The sequence below is a fragment of the Apteryx mantelli genome, chromosome 5 (genome assembly GCF_036417845.1).
Source record: "Apteryx mantelli isolate bAptMan1 chromosome 5, bAptMan1.hap1, whole genome shotgun sequence".
Taxonomy (NCBI): Eukaryota; Metazoa; Chordata; class Aves; order Apterygiformes; family Apterygidae; genus Apteryx; species Apteryx mantelli.
Genome location: NC_089982.1, coordinates 74,570,245 through 74,585,262, shown reverse-complemented (window position 1 = coordinate 74,585,262; position 15,018 = coordinate 74,570,245). Strand labels below are relative to the sequence as shown.

At 38.1% G+C, this 15,018-nt stretch overlaps 1 protein-coding gene across 1 annotated transcript in view; it reads right to left on the bottom strand.

The window, feature by feature from the left end:
- TBC1D14 (TBC1 domain family member 14) overlaps nucleotides 1-15,018 on the bottom strand; it is a 73,557-nt gene that overhangs the window by 12,198 nt on the left and 46,341 nt on the right. Inside the window, exons 6-12 of the mRNA XM_067298260.1 lie at nucleotides 13,937-14,054; nucleotides 12,245-12,351; nucleotides 11,234-11,314; nucleotides 9,688-9,782; nucleotides 8,582-8,653; nucleotides 7,091-7,219; nucleotides 4,028-4,137 (exon numbers count right to left, since the gene is read on the bottom strand). Coding sequence (XP_067154361.1) covers nucleotides 4,028-4,137; nucleotides 7,091-7,219; nucleotides 8,582-8,653; nucleotides 9,688-9,782; nucleotides 11,234-11,314; nucleotides 12,245-12,351; nucleotides 13,937-14,054 — 712 coding nt within the window. The remainder of the gene's footprint in view (nucleotides 1-4,027; nucleotides 4,138-7,090; nucleotides 7,220-8,581; nucleotides 8,654-9,687; nucleotides 9,783-11,233; nucleotides 11,315-12,244; nucleotides 12,352-13,936; nucleotides 14,055-15,018) is intronic.

Below are 15,018 nucleotides of genomic sequence, written 5' to 3'. Positions count from 1 at the left end.
AGTATAAAAAGGTTTAATAACAAAGACTGGATAGGAGCTGGGGACCTACCTCAACTAGTCCACATTTCTGAGCAAAATCATCTTAGTGTTGTGATCCTATGGGGGTGGGAGGGGAAACATAGGCAGTAGTCCTTGGGATTAAAATATACTGCTTTAGTGCAGGTAGTCAGCAAGAAATGCTGAGAACTGCCAGTCCATTGGTTCAAAAAGCTTGAGAATCACCATCCACAATCACTCCTGACAGAAGTTTTTCAAGTATTCTTAACAACACCTGAAGAAGGAAGGAGAAGGGAGGGGGTCCAGTGTGTCTCACAAACTCAGACTTCAGCATTCCAGTTCTTCGCTCTTAAATAAGTCAATTTCTTCTTGTTCTAGCTACAAATGCGGTCAGAGAGAACAACTGATCAAATAAAATTTCATTCAAGAAGAAGTAACAAAGACTAGTCTACCAAAGCAAAATTCCTGAGGGGGAATGCAAGCCTTCATCATTTCCTCAAGGCCTTGTTTTTCCAAACCTCCAATTTCTGCTGTTCTCTTCAGGATCTCGTTTAAAATGTAAAGCTCAAACTTAACACAGAGTGATATTAACAACTCCTACACCATGGAGACGCATGTTTTTAGTCTCACCTACATTAAAAATCACTTTATTTGCAATAGCTAGTAATCCATTAAGGCAGAAAACGATCTGGTAATTTTAATGTTGTCTCATCAGTTATTCTCCCGCACGTTTACAGTCTGCCTGTTCTGACATCCCTTTAATTCAAGTGCTTGCTTCATACAGAGGCTATTAGCAACACTGAGGCTTAACAGAATTTCAACATCTTTCCTCTTATCACTAGATGTACCAGCCTCTTGCCCTCTTCCTTCCCTTCTATCCCATTCCAGTATTTTTCCAGCATACTCCTGGTCTGCGCATTATAGAGATCTAGTTCAGTTTAATTTTCTCAGTCTTCAGTCATAAAAAAAATCTTTCTCATAGTTTTTATGAATGTTGGGAGAAATGAGCCTGTCACACTTCCCCTCTTACCTCTATTCATGTTGCATTAAAATTTAATCCAAAGTGTAAAAGCAAAGTCGAACAAAATCCATGTTACACTGTCTTCTGTTCAAGACACCTGTGAAAATCAAAGTCATCAAGCAAAGGCTGCAAGAGGCCTGCATGGATGAACAAGGAGCTCCTGACAGAACTCAAATATAAAAAAAGCGCACAAGAGGTGGAAGCAGGACCGGATGACCCAGAAGAAATATAGAGATACTGCCTGAGCATGAAGGGCCAGGGTTAGGAAAGACAAAACCCATATGAATTTTAATCTGACAAAGGATGTTAAGGGCAACAAGGGCTTCTACAGCCACATCAGCAGCAAAAAGACCAGGAAAAATGTGGGTCTGCTGCTGAATGGGACAGGGGACTTGATGGCAAACACCACAGAAAAGGCAGAGGTACTCAATGTCTTCTTTGCCTCAGTCTTTACTGAGGAGACTGGCCTTAGGAAACTCAGGTCCTTGAGACCAGTGGGAAAATCTGGAACAAGGAAGACTTACTTCCAGTAAGTCACTCCAGACAAGGTGGAAGAGGATCAAGTTAGGGAACATCTGAACAAACTGGGCATACACAAGTCCATGTGACCTGATGTGATGCGTCCACAAGTGCTGAGGGAGCCGGCTGATGTCATTGTGAAGCCACTCTTGATTATCTTTGAAAGGTCAAAGTGATTGGGGAAGTTCCTGAGGACTGGAAGAGAACAAATGTTACTCCTATCTTCAAAAACGGCAAGGAGGAGGATCCAGGGAACTACAGACTCACCCCCTTTCCCAGGAAGTTGATGGAGCAAATCCTCCTGGAAACCATTTTCAGAAACATGAAAGACAAGGTGATTGGGAGTAGTTATGGACTTATGAAGGAGAAATCTTTCCTGACCAACCTGATAGCCTTCTATGAGGAGATGACTGGCTTGGTGGATGAATGGAGAGCAGTGGATATTGTTTACCTCAATTTTAATAAGGCTTTTCACACTATCTCCCATAGCATCCTCATAGACAAACTGATGAAGCACAGATTAGATAAACGAGATGAACTGAAAACTGACTGAACTAGTGAGCTCAAAGGGTTGTGATCAGCAGCACAAAGTCGAGCTGGAGGCCAGGCACTAGTGGAGTCCATACTGGGGCCAGTGCTGTTTAACATCTTCCTTACTGACCTGGATGATGGGATAGAGTGTACCCTCAGCAAGTTTGCAGATGATACAAAACCAGGAGGAGTGGCTGATACACCAGACGGGTAGGTGATTCAGAGGGACTTTGACAGGCTGGAGAAATGGGCCAAAGGAATCTCATGAAGCTCAACAAAGGGGAAGTGGAAAGTCCTGCACCTGAGTAGTAATAATTCCATGCACTGCTACAGGCTGGGGGCCAACCAGTTGGAAAGCAGCTCTGCAGAAAAGGATGTGTGGGTCCTAGGGGACAAGTTGAACATGAGCCAGCACTGTGTCCTCGTGGCAGAGAAGGCCAACAGCATCCTGGGCTGCATTAGGAAGTGTGTTGCCAGTTCTCTTCTCAGAGGTATCCAGTGACAGGACAAGAAGCAACGGGCACAAGTTGAAACACAAGAAATTTCATTTAAGCATAAGAAATAACTATTTTTTACTGTGAGGGTGATCGAACACTGGAAGAGGTTGCCCAAAGAGGTTGTGGAGGCTCCATCCTTGGAGCTGTTCAAAACCAAACTGGACATGGTCTAGAGTAACCTACTCTAGTTGACTCTGCTTTGAACAGGGGGGCTGGACTAGACAGTCTCCAGAGGTCCCTTCCAACCTCAGCCATTCTGTGATGCTATGCAAACTCACGCATTCATATTTCTAGATGTTGGATCAGACTGAATGACTCTAAACAGAATTCCATATAGCAGATCAGCAACACCCTCAGTGCTAACAATTAAAAGTACTCCTCTTAAAAGTCACCAGGGTATTGAGAGCTTGGTTCAGATAGAACCACATGACCAGTATAAGTGTTTTCAAAAATAACAACTTATGAATCTCAGGAAAAAAAAATGCTGTCACTACTGGGAATCTCAGCTTTTACTGGAGGTAGTCAGATATGTAAAAACAGACATTTTCGCCAGTTTAAAAGCAAACCAGTTAGACACGAACAGCTGAAGTTTTGCTTGCTGAGGAGAGACATTTTAGCTGCCACCAAATCAAAACCTGAGAGGCATAAATGCAGTTATTCAGTTTGGAGTACTTTATACCATACTGAAATTTGACAGGGCTGCAAATAAGATCGTTGGCTATTTTTCCCCTCTCTAAAGAAAAAAGTTCTAATATCATTAGAATTTAAAAAAGAAGGCAGCTTCATCGATTAAAAAAATTAAAACTAACCTGCCCGCTACATGAAACAGCCACAGTTATTCAAAACCACCCAACACCCTTTTGCTACTGGAATGGACCATGTCAAGATAGTTTCTAGAAAGCCTGTACTGGGATCCTCTAAATAGGAACCAAAATCGTTTCACATATGAGCAAGACACTAGCCAAGAGTTAATTCATCCTGCCAAAAGTCTAGAAGTTTACCTTTCTGTAACTACTAGGCTTTTTCTTGTGTGGACAGAAACACTGTTTTAACTACTCTTTCTACAGAAGGACATACTATACACATCTAATGCAAGTCTAGTATTATTGTCTGAATACATGCCCTGGTACACACCTGCACTAGAAGGTAACAATATTAGACAAGCTAACAGATTTGCTCAGAAGATCAATTCAAATATGTAGCAAATATGGGATAAACTGCTATACAGCTGTATTTCAGAATTAGCTTCAAATTCAAGGTTAGGCAAATGTTAAACAGATCACAGAAGTATCACTGTAGGGATGATTCGGACTGACATAAAAACACAGTTACTGAACAGAAAATAAAGTATTTATCTTAAAAGAATACAAAACAGCTAACAGCACTCTAACTTTTGTCATGAATATGAACATGGAGCTATACATCAGTATGCACATTGGTAATTATACTTTGAAAGTCTTACCAATCAATAAGATAGATGTCTGGAGTTAGGTTATTTTTTTTGAAGTGAGCAAATAACTTTGGCAGATTTTCTTCAAAAAACACCTCAAATGCAGCAAAGTAAGTCAACATCTGGGAAAACACAATAGAAAAAAAGCAGTCAGCTGTATTATTAATAGGCTTAAAACATTATTTGTTGTTGGATTAATGTTCTTCAAAAACAGAATCATATGAATTACATGATACAATATAGAGCTAAATGTTTACATAAAGGACAGCATCTGCATGCACACAGGTGTTTAAGATCCACTCTATATATCCTTCTCATATTAAACTGTAGAATAATTGTTTTGGGTCTTGGCCAGCTTCCTTTGGAAAGAAAAATATCAGTAGGAGAGAAGTTATTTGCTGATTACTCAAGATAATTATGATAACAAAATGGTGCTTTATGTTTGTGGCAGTAACTTAATACTACACTGAATAAAATCCAAGGCCCAAGGGATTGTAAAATGAAATTTGAAGTGAAAATTATTTAACAGTCCACAGCAAGAGTGAAGTGCTGAGTTGTTACTTAGTTACTAATCATAAATCATATTCAAATGACGAAGCTTCTATTACACAAGAAGTTTGGCAAAGAGATAATAGTCATTTCTATAGCAGAGAGAGAGAGAGAGAGAGAGAGAGAAAGAGAGAGAGACAAAGTGCACACAGAAAAGCCAAAGATCAGGACAAATCAACTATGTGAGACAGAAACAGATTCTGACTCCAATCTGATATCTTACTCCCTGAAGCAGACTGCTTTTAACATGAAGACCTTCAAGTTATTTTAAGATTTGAGTAGTTAGGTCAAATTTCATAATAGAGGTGGGAAAAAAAGGAGATCATCCCATACAACTAAGGGAGGAATTTTTCGAGTTAAGAACAAAAGGCTTTTGGGGTTTTTCCCCCTAGTCCTCCCTATAGGGAGGAAAGTTCAGCAAAGTCCTTGAATGACTCAGTATTTTTAATTACAATACCCTGATTAAAGCAATAAAGAATGGTTGTGATTTCCTCAAAGTATGAGTTTTATCAGCATGCCTCTCCCCAAAACTCCAGGAGAGTAAAGGGAGAATAGTAGTTTGGAAGGGAAATCAGTTTTGTTTGAAGCCTTTTTAACGGATGACACATTTGTTTCCTTTGCTTTTCCCTATGTCCTTAAAGAACTTTTTCCTGTTTCACCTAAATGAAGTGACAGGTGGTGGACTATTTTCATAAACAACAGCAAATAAATAAAATAATAATGAGTAGTAGTCAGTAAGAGCAGAAGACTTAAAAGCCAATCAGATGGGTGTATGCTACAGAAATAGTCAAAGTTATGTAAAATCTCTGAACTCTGTCAGTTACTGAGAAATAGCTTCATAGCAAACAAACCCAGAAACCTAGAAACCCACTTTAGAGAACTGCACAACTGAAAGAACTTTTCAATATGTATTTTGAAACACATGAAATCCAGCATCCCATGAGATCTGTAAGGATAAAGGAAGCAGGTAATGCAGTCCTACTTTCTAAATGGTCTAAATGTTTGGATGCTAATACCACAGTAAGAGATTTCCACTAAGGCTTTTCAAAGCTACTTTAGAGAAGGAATTTTACACATAACTCTTACAGTCACATCTATTGAAAGTGATGCAGGCAGCTCTATTAAAAATGCAATGGCAGTTCAGGTATTTATCTTGATCAACATGCAATAAGGCATTTATTTAGTAGCAATTAATTTTTTTCTAGTTTGATAATACTGTGACCAACAAAAGAAATCAAGAGAAATTGGTATATATTACTATAATTCAGCAACTCTTACATTGTTTTTACCTTTTGGATAATTTACTTTGCCTTAAGACAAATCAGTATCTGATTATTAAACTGTAAAACTGACACAAAAAGATTAGGGTACACAGATCAGTTTTTTAATCACGAGAAGTTAATATTTTCTCACTTTGTCTCACCACTCTATTTTAAATACTAGGTACAAAGTTTTCCTTGTAATGAGAATCATGACTTTGTAATTTCAGAATATGTTCATATTCCTTCACATATCACTTCTATTCTTTGTAAGCATTCATTAATTCTGAAACCATCTTCGCAGGAACAGTATTTACACACTGAATGCATGAGCATGTGCTCTTTTTCCAAGTTCAGCAACAGAGATGACTGATATTGCTTCTAGCAGTGCTGCCTGACCTGTAGTACTCCCCGTCGGCATTTACAACTGATGAGTTTCAAGGACTGCAATGGAGAATTACATACCAGTTTTCCAGCAGGAAATGCTGATAGGATTCCTAGTGCCCTACTATTTAAGCAACACAAGTAATCACTGCTGATGTTATCCATTCCCCTGCTTTATTTCTCCCACTTGAACTCTTGAGAAACAGTTCCTATTTTCCTAGTGCTATAAGGTAAGTATAAGAGAAATAAATACAGAATGCCAGATATTTTAAGAAAAATACTTTTAAAATGAATTAAAACACATTTCAGGAGATGACTTATTTTCTATGGTGTACAAGTAGTCCACTGACCATGCCAACAAGGCATTTCAGAGAATCCAGAGAGAATCAGGCACCCAGCTCCTCCTGAAAGCTGAAGAGGTCTGCTCATCTCATTCCCCCAGGCTCTCTTTAAAACACAGCTGCTACAGTAAGAGACGGGAAACCTGGTTCTTCCTGCAACAGTCTATTTTTAGCAGCCTAATAGTTTGGGATAAAAAGTGCCTTCAAATCACTTTTTCTGAGACTATTAAGCTGTTTAAAGCTTTCAACTATAGTGCTCAAGTTTAAAAACAACTACAATAATAATCTTGTACCTATTCTCTGAGCATCATAAAATACTCAGCAGCTGAACAATTTAATTCATCTGCCTGTTCAAAAAAGGTTAGTGGGTTTGGTGTTGGGGGTGTCTGTGTTTGTCCTTTATTTAATAAATAAATAAATAAAGCGTGGTGCTTTACAATAAATTCTGACTTGTTTTCCAGGCTACTGAGCCCATGAAATTTTTTTAAACTTCAGGTACACAGATCTGCAATATATAGATTACAGTTTTCTTGCATACTTACAAGGCCATGGTCCACACGGAAAAATGCCATCTGACAGGGTTTATTTAAAAGGTTAGAAAAAGCGATGAAGGCATCTGCAGTATCCAAGTTCAAGATCAATACTGCTGCTATGAATGACATGCCCTGCACCTGAAGAAAGAAGTGGTGTTACCATTCAGCAAGAACCATATTCTTCCAACAACACTGCCTCATTCTGTCTTTGTAATCACTAGTGTTTAATGCACTCACTGCTGCTGCCAAATTTTGTGAATCTTTCAGAAAGCTAGGATTTTTTAAGCCACATGACCACTTGGCATTGAATGTTCAGAACATGGATGCTAGTGATCTGCATGTTAACTGCTTTCAAAGGCCCAAATTAAAACTCCTATGAAAGGCCAGGATGACAGCACTTTCAAATACACAGAATAAAGATTTTTTTTTTTTTGAAGAACAAATTATTTCTAAGTAATCTCTCTTTTCCTGAAGATGGGTCTCATACATCCTTGTTTGTGGAAAGCTGGACTAGGGCACTAGAGACAAGGCCTGTTCCTTCCTCTTCCAATCAGTTACCTGGCAGCTATGAACAACTGCAATGACTCATATGACAAGCAGCAACTTTGCAAGATAATGAAGCTCATGCTTCATTTACCATAAGCCCATTGTATTGATGCATTTTTCCACAAAGCAGGCAATGAACTTGATGCCGAATCTTGGCAAGGCCTGTTCATTCAAAGCCCGTACAGCTGCCATCAGCTAGTCACACGGACTAAGCTGTGACAGTTCTTCCCATGACCTGAGGAACACGCTCCACTGTAACACAAGGGACTCCATGCCACAGTGAAGCACACCATCTGATCTGCCCTTTTCCGGGTTTCTCGGCAGTCACGTTCAGAAGTTTTTGCCAAGCATCGAATGCCACTCACAGAACAGGGATAGTATTTTTCTACCTCTGCCTTCTCTAAAAATAACTGCTCCAGAACAAAGGACAAGGTCCTATATGCATCCCTGCTCTGGTAAAAGACTAAAAGTATCTGGAACCCACTCAGTCCTTTCATATCACTACGTTGAGGGAGCTCACGTAGTCTTAATGGACATTACTTTACAGAAAGTTCCCGAAACTCAAACTGCTAAGGCACAGACATGCAAATCAAAAGGAAGAAAATACTCAATTTAACAGAACAGTCTCAGTAAGACTACTGTTAAGAACAGTGCGTGCTTCAGAGGAGCACTTTAACAACATCTTCTCTTCAACTCCAATTTTCAAGCAGAACAAATACATACTTTAGAGTCGTCCAAAATCTTAAACTGTTAAAAAGCTTAAATCTAGCAATAGAACCATTATATATAATTAGATACACCTCTCAAGCATGTACTGGGATAGATGAAAGCATACAGAATAACCCACAAGTATTCACAAAATCATTTTATACCGGTCTATGAAGGCCAGATTAACACAATCTTCCATCCCCCCCTTTCTCCCCTCCCACCCTCAGAAGAAAACTCTTGACTTACATAGCCTACATCAGGTCTGTAACAAGTATAGGCTCCTAAAATACTGTGCAGCATGTCATGATATGGACCACCCTATAATTGAACAAAAACAAGACAATACATCTGAGCATAACACACAAAAAACCCTTCAGTGCTACAGACAGTATCTGTTACTTCTGATGAAAGACATGTTATTTCCCTACACAGCTTTGAACACCTCCAACTCTCAAAATAATCTTTAGCTTTAAAAGCATGAAACAACCATCTATACCACATTTATTACAGACCCACACAGTTCATTCAGCAGATCAGTTACATATTAAATTCAGATATAAGAGGGATGTAAGCATAAGAGATTAATTATAGCTTAGTAGCATTTTGACAATAGTGCCAGGAAAGCAGAACACTAGTGAGAATCTATTAGAGAGTCTATTAGACTGGGGAAAAATTCAGTCATGAGGAAAATAATTAAAAAAATGCCAACTCCCCTCCCATGTTAAACATATCTACAGCTACAAAGAATTCACACTGTTGACTGTTAAAAGATGCCTTATCTTACACTGAGTACTACAACTGGCTGAGAACTTCCAAAGGGAAAAGGTTTTCACCTAGAAATGCTGATTCATCACAATCTAAACTTTTTACAGGCATGCTGAAATCTATGTATAGAAGGACAAAATGTCCGATTAAAATGAGTACATCATTAAAGATATACAAGTTAAGTTGGTCTTGCATGGAACCAAAAAGAGGCCAGCAATGCTTGCTTGGGCTACGTGCTCTCTTACTTACAGTGTACTTGCAACTCAGCAACGTTGATTCATTGACTTGGAAACATTGCCCTGTATCACTTCAGACAGAAACCAGTACGAACTAGGCTAGACCAACCAGCTTGTGCTGATCTGCCAACAGATTGTCTTCTGCCTCTATCAAATATCTATTACCTTGGGGTCTCTGTTCTCTAGCTGATTTACAGTTTTCCAGATTTTTTTTTTTTTTTTTTTGGAACTTTCTCAAGATGTCTACCTCCCTCAGATTTGAACTCAACAGGCTGTTTCAATCAAGGGACAGACAAAATAAAGTAAACCTAATTTCACTGAGAAGCTAAGATAAAAGTTAACATTGCTTACCTGCTGGAAAATACAAAGATTAGGAAACGTTCTTGAAATATCCAGTTTTATTAACTCCAAACTTGCTTCTCTGTCAGCTGCAGAAAACCCAGCATCTACAAAAACCAAAGTTACTGTATTTACTAAAAGGATGAAACGGTAATTTAAAAAAATAAAGGTGGGGGGGGAAACAGAAAATAGAGGGTTAGCTTTTGCACAATTCATTTATTTCCAAGCAAATGCTAGGGAGCACAGTGTATACAAAACAACACTTCCCCGAATTTGAATATTTAAATTCAGGACACAGGCTAAGAAGCAACTATGTCCTGGCCCAGAGCAGTCCTACTGCCCCTCAATAGGTTATGCAATGAGAGGGAAAGAGAAAGAGGCAAAGCAAGGCAGGGCCAGGCACTTCTCGGGGATCCTTCTGACAAATCAGCAGACATACACAAGCCTGTAAACCAGTGACCCTTACCCCCAGCAAGGCTTCTCAGTGGCTCCTGAAGTAGCAGCCTGTGTGGAAAGGTTCTGGTGGGGCAAAGAAGATCTAAACTAGAAACATGTGATGGATGGTGCCTATCCCTACTACTGACAGTTTTCCTTCAAAATATGATCACATTTACTTTCTCCTTCTATTTACTGTTAAAGATCACGGTCACTGCAAATACATTCTCTGTAACTAACGGAAATGAATCTCATGCAAAATAAGTTTCTAAAGCACTAATTTTCTTTCCAACATCCAGAAGTTTTATTTCTATTTTGCCCATCCGTCATTAGTATGGTTAGGAACCACCTACTGCTACTTATCGAAGTAATCAAGCAACAAGAGTTGTCACTAGCAGATGCTTACACCAATCACATAAGGATATACACTCTAGAAAAGAAAGTGCAAGGGGAAGCTAATAACATAGCAGAAGTTGTATCTTATTTAAGATGCAGAGAATCTTAAGAGAACAAAGTACTGGTTTTCCGATCAAAACCATTTTTCTTTGTTGGTCAATGCCAGTATATATGTTGCCCTTTTTCTGCTAAGCATAATTACTTACCAAAGGCAAATTCAAGCATCTACATATAGTGTTATACACTCTAAGAGACATCTCTTCCAATCAAATAGAAAATCATGAACTGCTTAGTCTGCAACAATAAACTGCTGCTGAGACACACTACAGAGATGGACTCAAAGCTGCACTGAGGCACTAAAGTGCAATTTACTGCTAAGATTTGAGAGTTTTAATTCCAGAACTACAGATAGAGCAAAATATCTTAGTGTTACAGCTCAAACTATAATCCCCCAAACTTTCCTAATTTTCCTACAAATTAGCATCAACTTAAGAACTGTACACAGAGATAAAGAAAAATTAACAAGTGTGGCATACAAGAGACTGCAGTTTCATTACGAAGTAAGAGGAAAATTATTTCTTGCTTCCTAGAAGCTTTCTTTTTATCAAACTCATCTTTACAGATGAATTTTTCAAAATTGTTAAAAATGTGTTATTTCATTTTAAGGGACAACTTTACAAAATCTCTTATTTTGTAACACAGCATACATCATTCATTAGAAACGTACCTTCACACTCTACTTCAGCCCCTCCTGCGCTAAGTGATCGCCATTTCTCTTTGGCACGAGCCAGGCAAATATCATAGAGTTCTGGAAAAAGAAAAGAAAAACAGAAAAAAACAAGTCCATAATTTGCATACGCACATGCCCACTGTCAGTTACTAATTACCTCCCATACTAGCAGTGCTGCTCCAGTCATTAAAATAACAGTATCTCTAAGATATCAGTTGAATTTTAAGTAGGTTATGGTTCTGAAAAACTTGTTCCACTGAATTGTAACTTAAGATGGAGTAAAAAGGAAAGGCAAGCTAGGCACAAGCTACACAGCATGATCGAGCATTTATTTTTCTTACATAACATTTGTATTCAAAATTATTTTCTGAATGGACAACTGGGATAAGTCTATCAAATTCTGTGCAAGAACTATACCTAAAGTAACTAAAACAAGCACGGAAAAGCAGCACAGTACAGGAGTACAGGCAATCTATTCGATTTCCACTTTGAAATTAGTTACGTATCACAGTACTCTCTCAGGGCTGTATTTTTCTGTAGTCTGAAATAGCACACTATTTCTGTTTTCACTAGCATACATACAAGCAAAAGGACAAGTTTTCCCAGGGGTCTTTTAGTCTCTCACAAAACCAATGCCTTGCTTCAAATAAAGAAAAACATAATATGTACATACCCATAGGCATTACAAAATTAACAGCAATTCTAAGCAAAAAAAATAAATCTTATTTCTTAAACTGAGTCATTAATTCTGACTGTCTCCATTTAACATCAAAGCAAGACACAAGGATAAATAATCATTAACAATATACAGCAGCAGTCCTAGAACAGCCACAAGATTAAAAGATATTTAATATTTTTGAACACACAAAAACACTACAAAGAAAACCTAACTAGATACCATCTCCTCCCACTCGCACCTCAGGTTCTGATACACCATAAGACATACAAGACTCTCCCCTTACTACTACTTTTTGCAACATGCTATAGCCAAAATGAAAGTCATCTCACCATGGGTGATGTTTAACTCGTTGCCAATCGCCAAGCTCCAGACTTTGCCTCTCACACTTGGTGGGATGCCTTGCCACCACAACTCTCGAACTTTACGGGAACACCACCTGTTTAAGTAAGAGATGCTCTTCTAAGAAATATTTTATTGCTAACTGAATTGCCAATCTTCCTTCCTACCACAGCTGAAGAGATCCAGACCCAGATGCAGTCAACAGGCCAAGAAGTCAAACAGGGCTTGCACATATCCATTCTTTAGCACTATTTTGCTTTTATCTGTAAAGCAAAGCCGCCTTCTTTCCAAAGTTAATGGCTTACATAGGGGCACTGCAGTCAGAGCAACCAGAAGCTGCCACCACACACAGTCAGAAAGAATCACGGGGGACAGAAATAAACAGGTAGAAGAGATCCATGTCTGTGCCACTGCACAAGCTAAAGGCTGGACAGACTCAATTCTCCATATAAAATTAGATACTGAAACAAGTTAGAAAAGTCTATTCTCTCCCCTCATTCAACACCCTTCTGCGCAAATGAGAGAGACATGCAGTTTCCCACTCAGCTTTGCAGCTCTAACTCTCAAGCAAAATGCATGCAGCTGCAAGATTAGGAACAATTTGCACGTGGGAGTATGAAAGACATTTTAACACAACACAGATCTTGAAATAGCTTAAGATTGATGTTTATCAATCTGAGGGTCCCAAAGGACAGAGGAAGATAGCACTTGACCACCAATGAAAGTTTGTGGCAGTGACAAAAAACACAGTAATCTATCTAAAAGCAGATTCTGAACTAAAAATGTAAAATATGGAATACAGTGGGGAACTTCTGAATTTGTAAACTTATAACAGACATAACAGATGTATCTTCAAATACTAAAAACAGACTTGTAGAACTACAACTTGTTTACTTTTTTTTTTTTTAAACTATTTCAGTTTCCCAGATATGTATTTTCCAACAAATTCTGTCCGCATTTTTAACATATATTCTCAGGAAAACTGAATTCTATCATTAAGCAAATTGCAGTTTTGAGTGCTGAAAATTTTTTTTGTGGTGGTTTTGTTTGTTTGGTATTTAGGGGGACTTTTTTGCCTGTTTTCCTTAAGAAGACTAGCAACATCCATGAAAAACTGGACAGTGAAGGTAGCTTACTGATTACCTGTGCTATGTCTTCACAGAAAATCTTTTAGAACTTAAGATTTTTTTTTTTTAATCTCTTTCCCTACTTTTATTTTGCATCACTTGATTATCCCAGCAGGTACACACCACTCTAATTAAAAAGGCTTAGTAATACCAGGCATGTACTTCAATCTACACCTGATATTATAATATCAGCAGCTCAAGTAGTCAAGAAAGCTGATTTCTGACAAATGTGTGGTGTTCAAGCATTATGCTTTCGGTTTTTAAGATTTCTACCATGGACCGCTTCTTGATGTTCAACAGTTTCTAAATATCCTGAACCTCCATTAAAGACAAACAAGAAGAATTAGAACTGCATCACTTTGAGCAGCATAAGCTTCCTTCTTTCTGCAAGGAAGCTAATTTCCTCTATAGTATCGAAAGTTGACTTTCAATTGAAAGTTTCTCTTTAAAATAACACTCGCTAACTTTATAACTTTTTTTTTTTTTTTTTTTTTTTTTTAAACGATACAGACTCTGCATTTTTCAATTAAAACTCAGTATAATATACTGTCTTACATAGTTTCCCAGTTGGGCAAGATTTCATTGTTCCAAGTTAAAACAGCATTGCCAATGCTGTCTTCCAGTTTACAGCGTTCTTCTAGTTGTTTCTTTCTCTTCTGGGCTTCTCTAAGTTCTGCAGAAAAACAATTTCCTTTAAGTTGATAAAACCAGAAATCAAGTACTTCAGAGCTACCTATTCATGACTACATAGCCATATAAAAAAATCACATTATATACACCTACAATTACAGTGGCCCGTGCAAATTCTAAAACTTTTCCAGACATTTAAATAATATACAGCAAGCTCAGCAGTGATGGCAAATGTGAATAAAGAACAAAATGGAACTATGCATTATGCTCATTTTGGATGGGACAGGACAAAAGAGGAGTTAATAGTATGTGGCTCCTTTGACCCTTTGAATCTAACCACAGCAGTAACAACTTTTAATTAGTGTCTATCTGACAGCCAATACAAAACAAATCAATGACCTAGGAGAGCAGCTGACAGTACTCCCTAATAATGCTCCACGCCTTTTTCATGGGGATCTCAAAAATACAGGCTAAAGCAATACAAATTTTGTTTGCTGTTTTTACGCTTATGTGTCTTTGTAAATTATGATTTAGGCATACTGTCAAGAAATCACAAGAATCATGGTTTTGATGCTAAACTTAGCATATTGTTAATATAAACATGGCATACATCAAGAATATGTATACTGGAAACTTTCAGTTCACTAAAAATAAAATCCTACACTTTTTCATGATAGTTTAATTTAAACATTTTTTATGTTTTTGTATCACCTTTCTGCATGTCCTCTCACATCCTCAACTACTATACAGGCAAATTTGTTAGACACACTACTATGCAATTTAACAAACACAGGCAGACACTCCTTAGAGCAGCACAGTGAAAACGAAGGACAAACACACACACTACAATATGGGAAGATAATGACATGGCAAAGAAAATGGCTGGAAAGACAGCAGGACCGTGAACAAGGTCTTTGGAACAAACACATACAACCTGACGGTTCCACTTTAAAGCACTACAGAAGCTATGCCTGAGCAGAATCTTACCAGCTGCCTCCTGACATTTG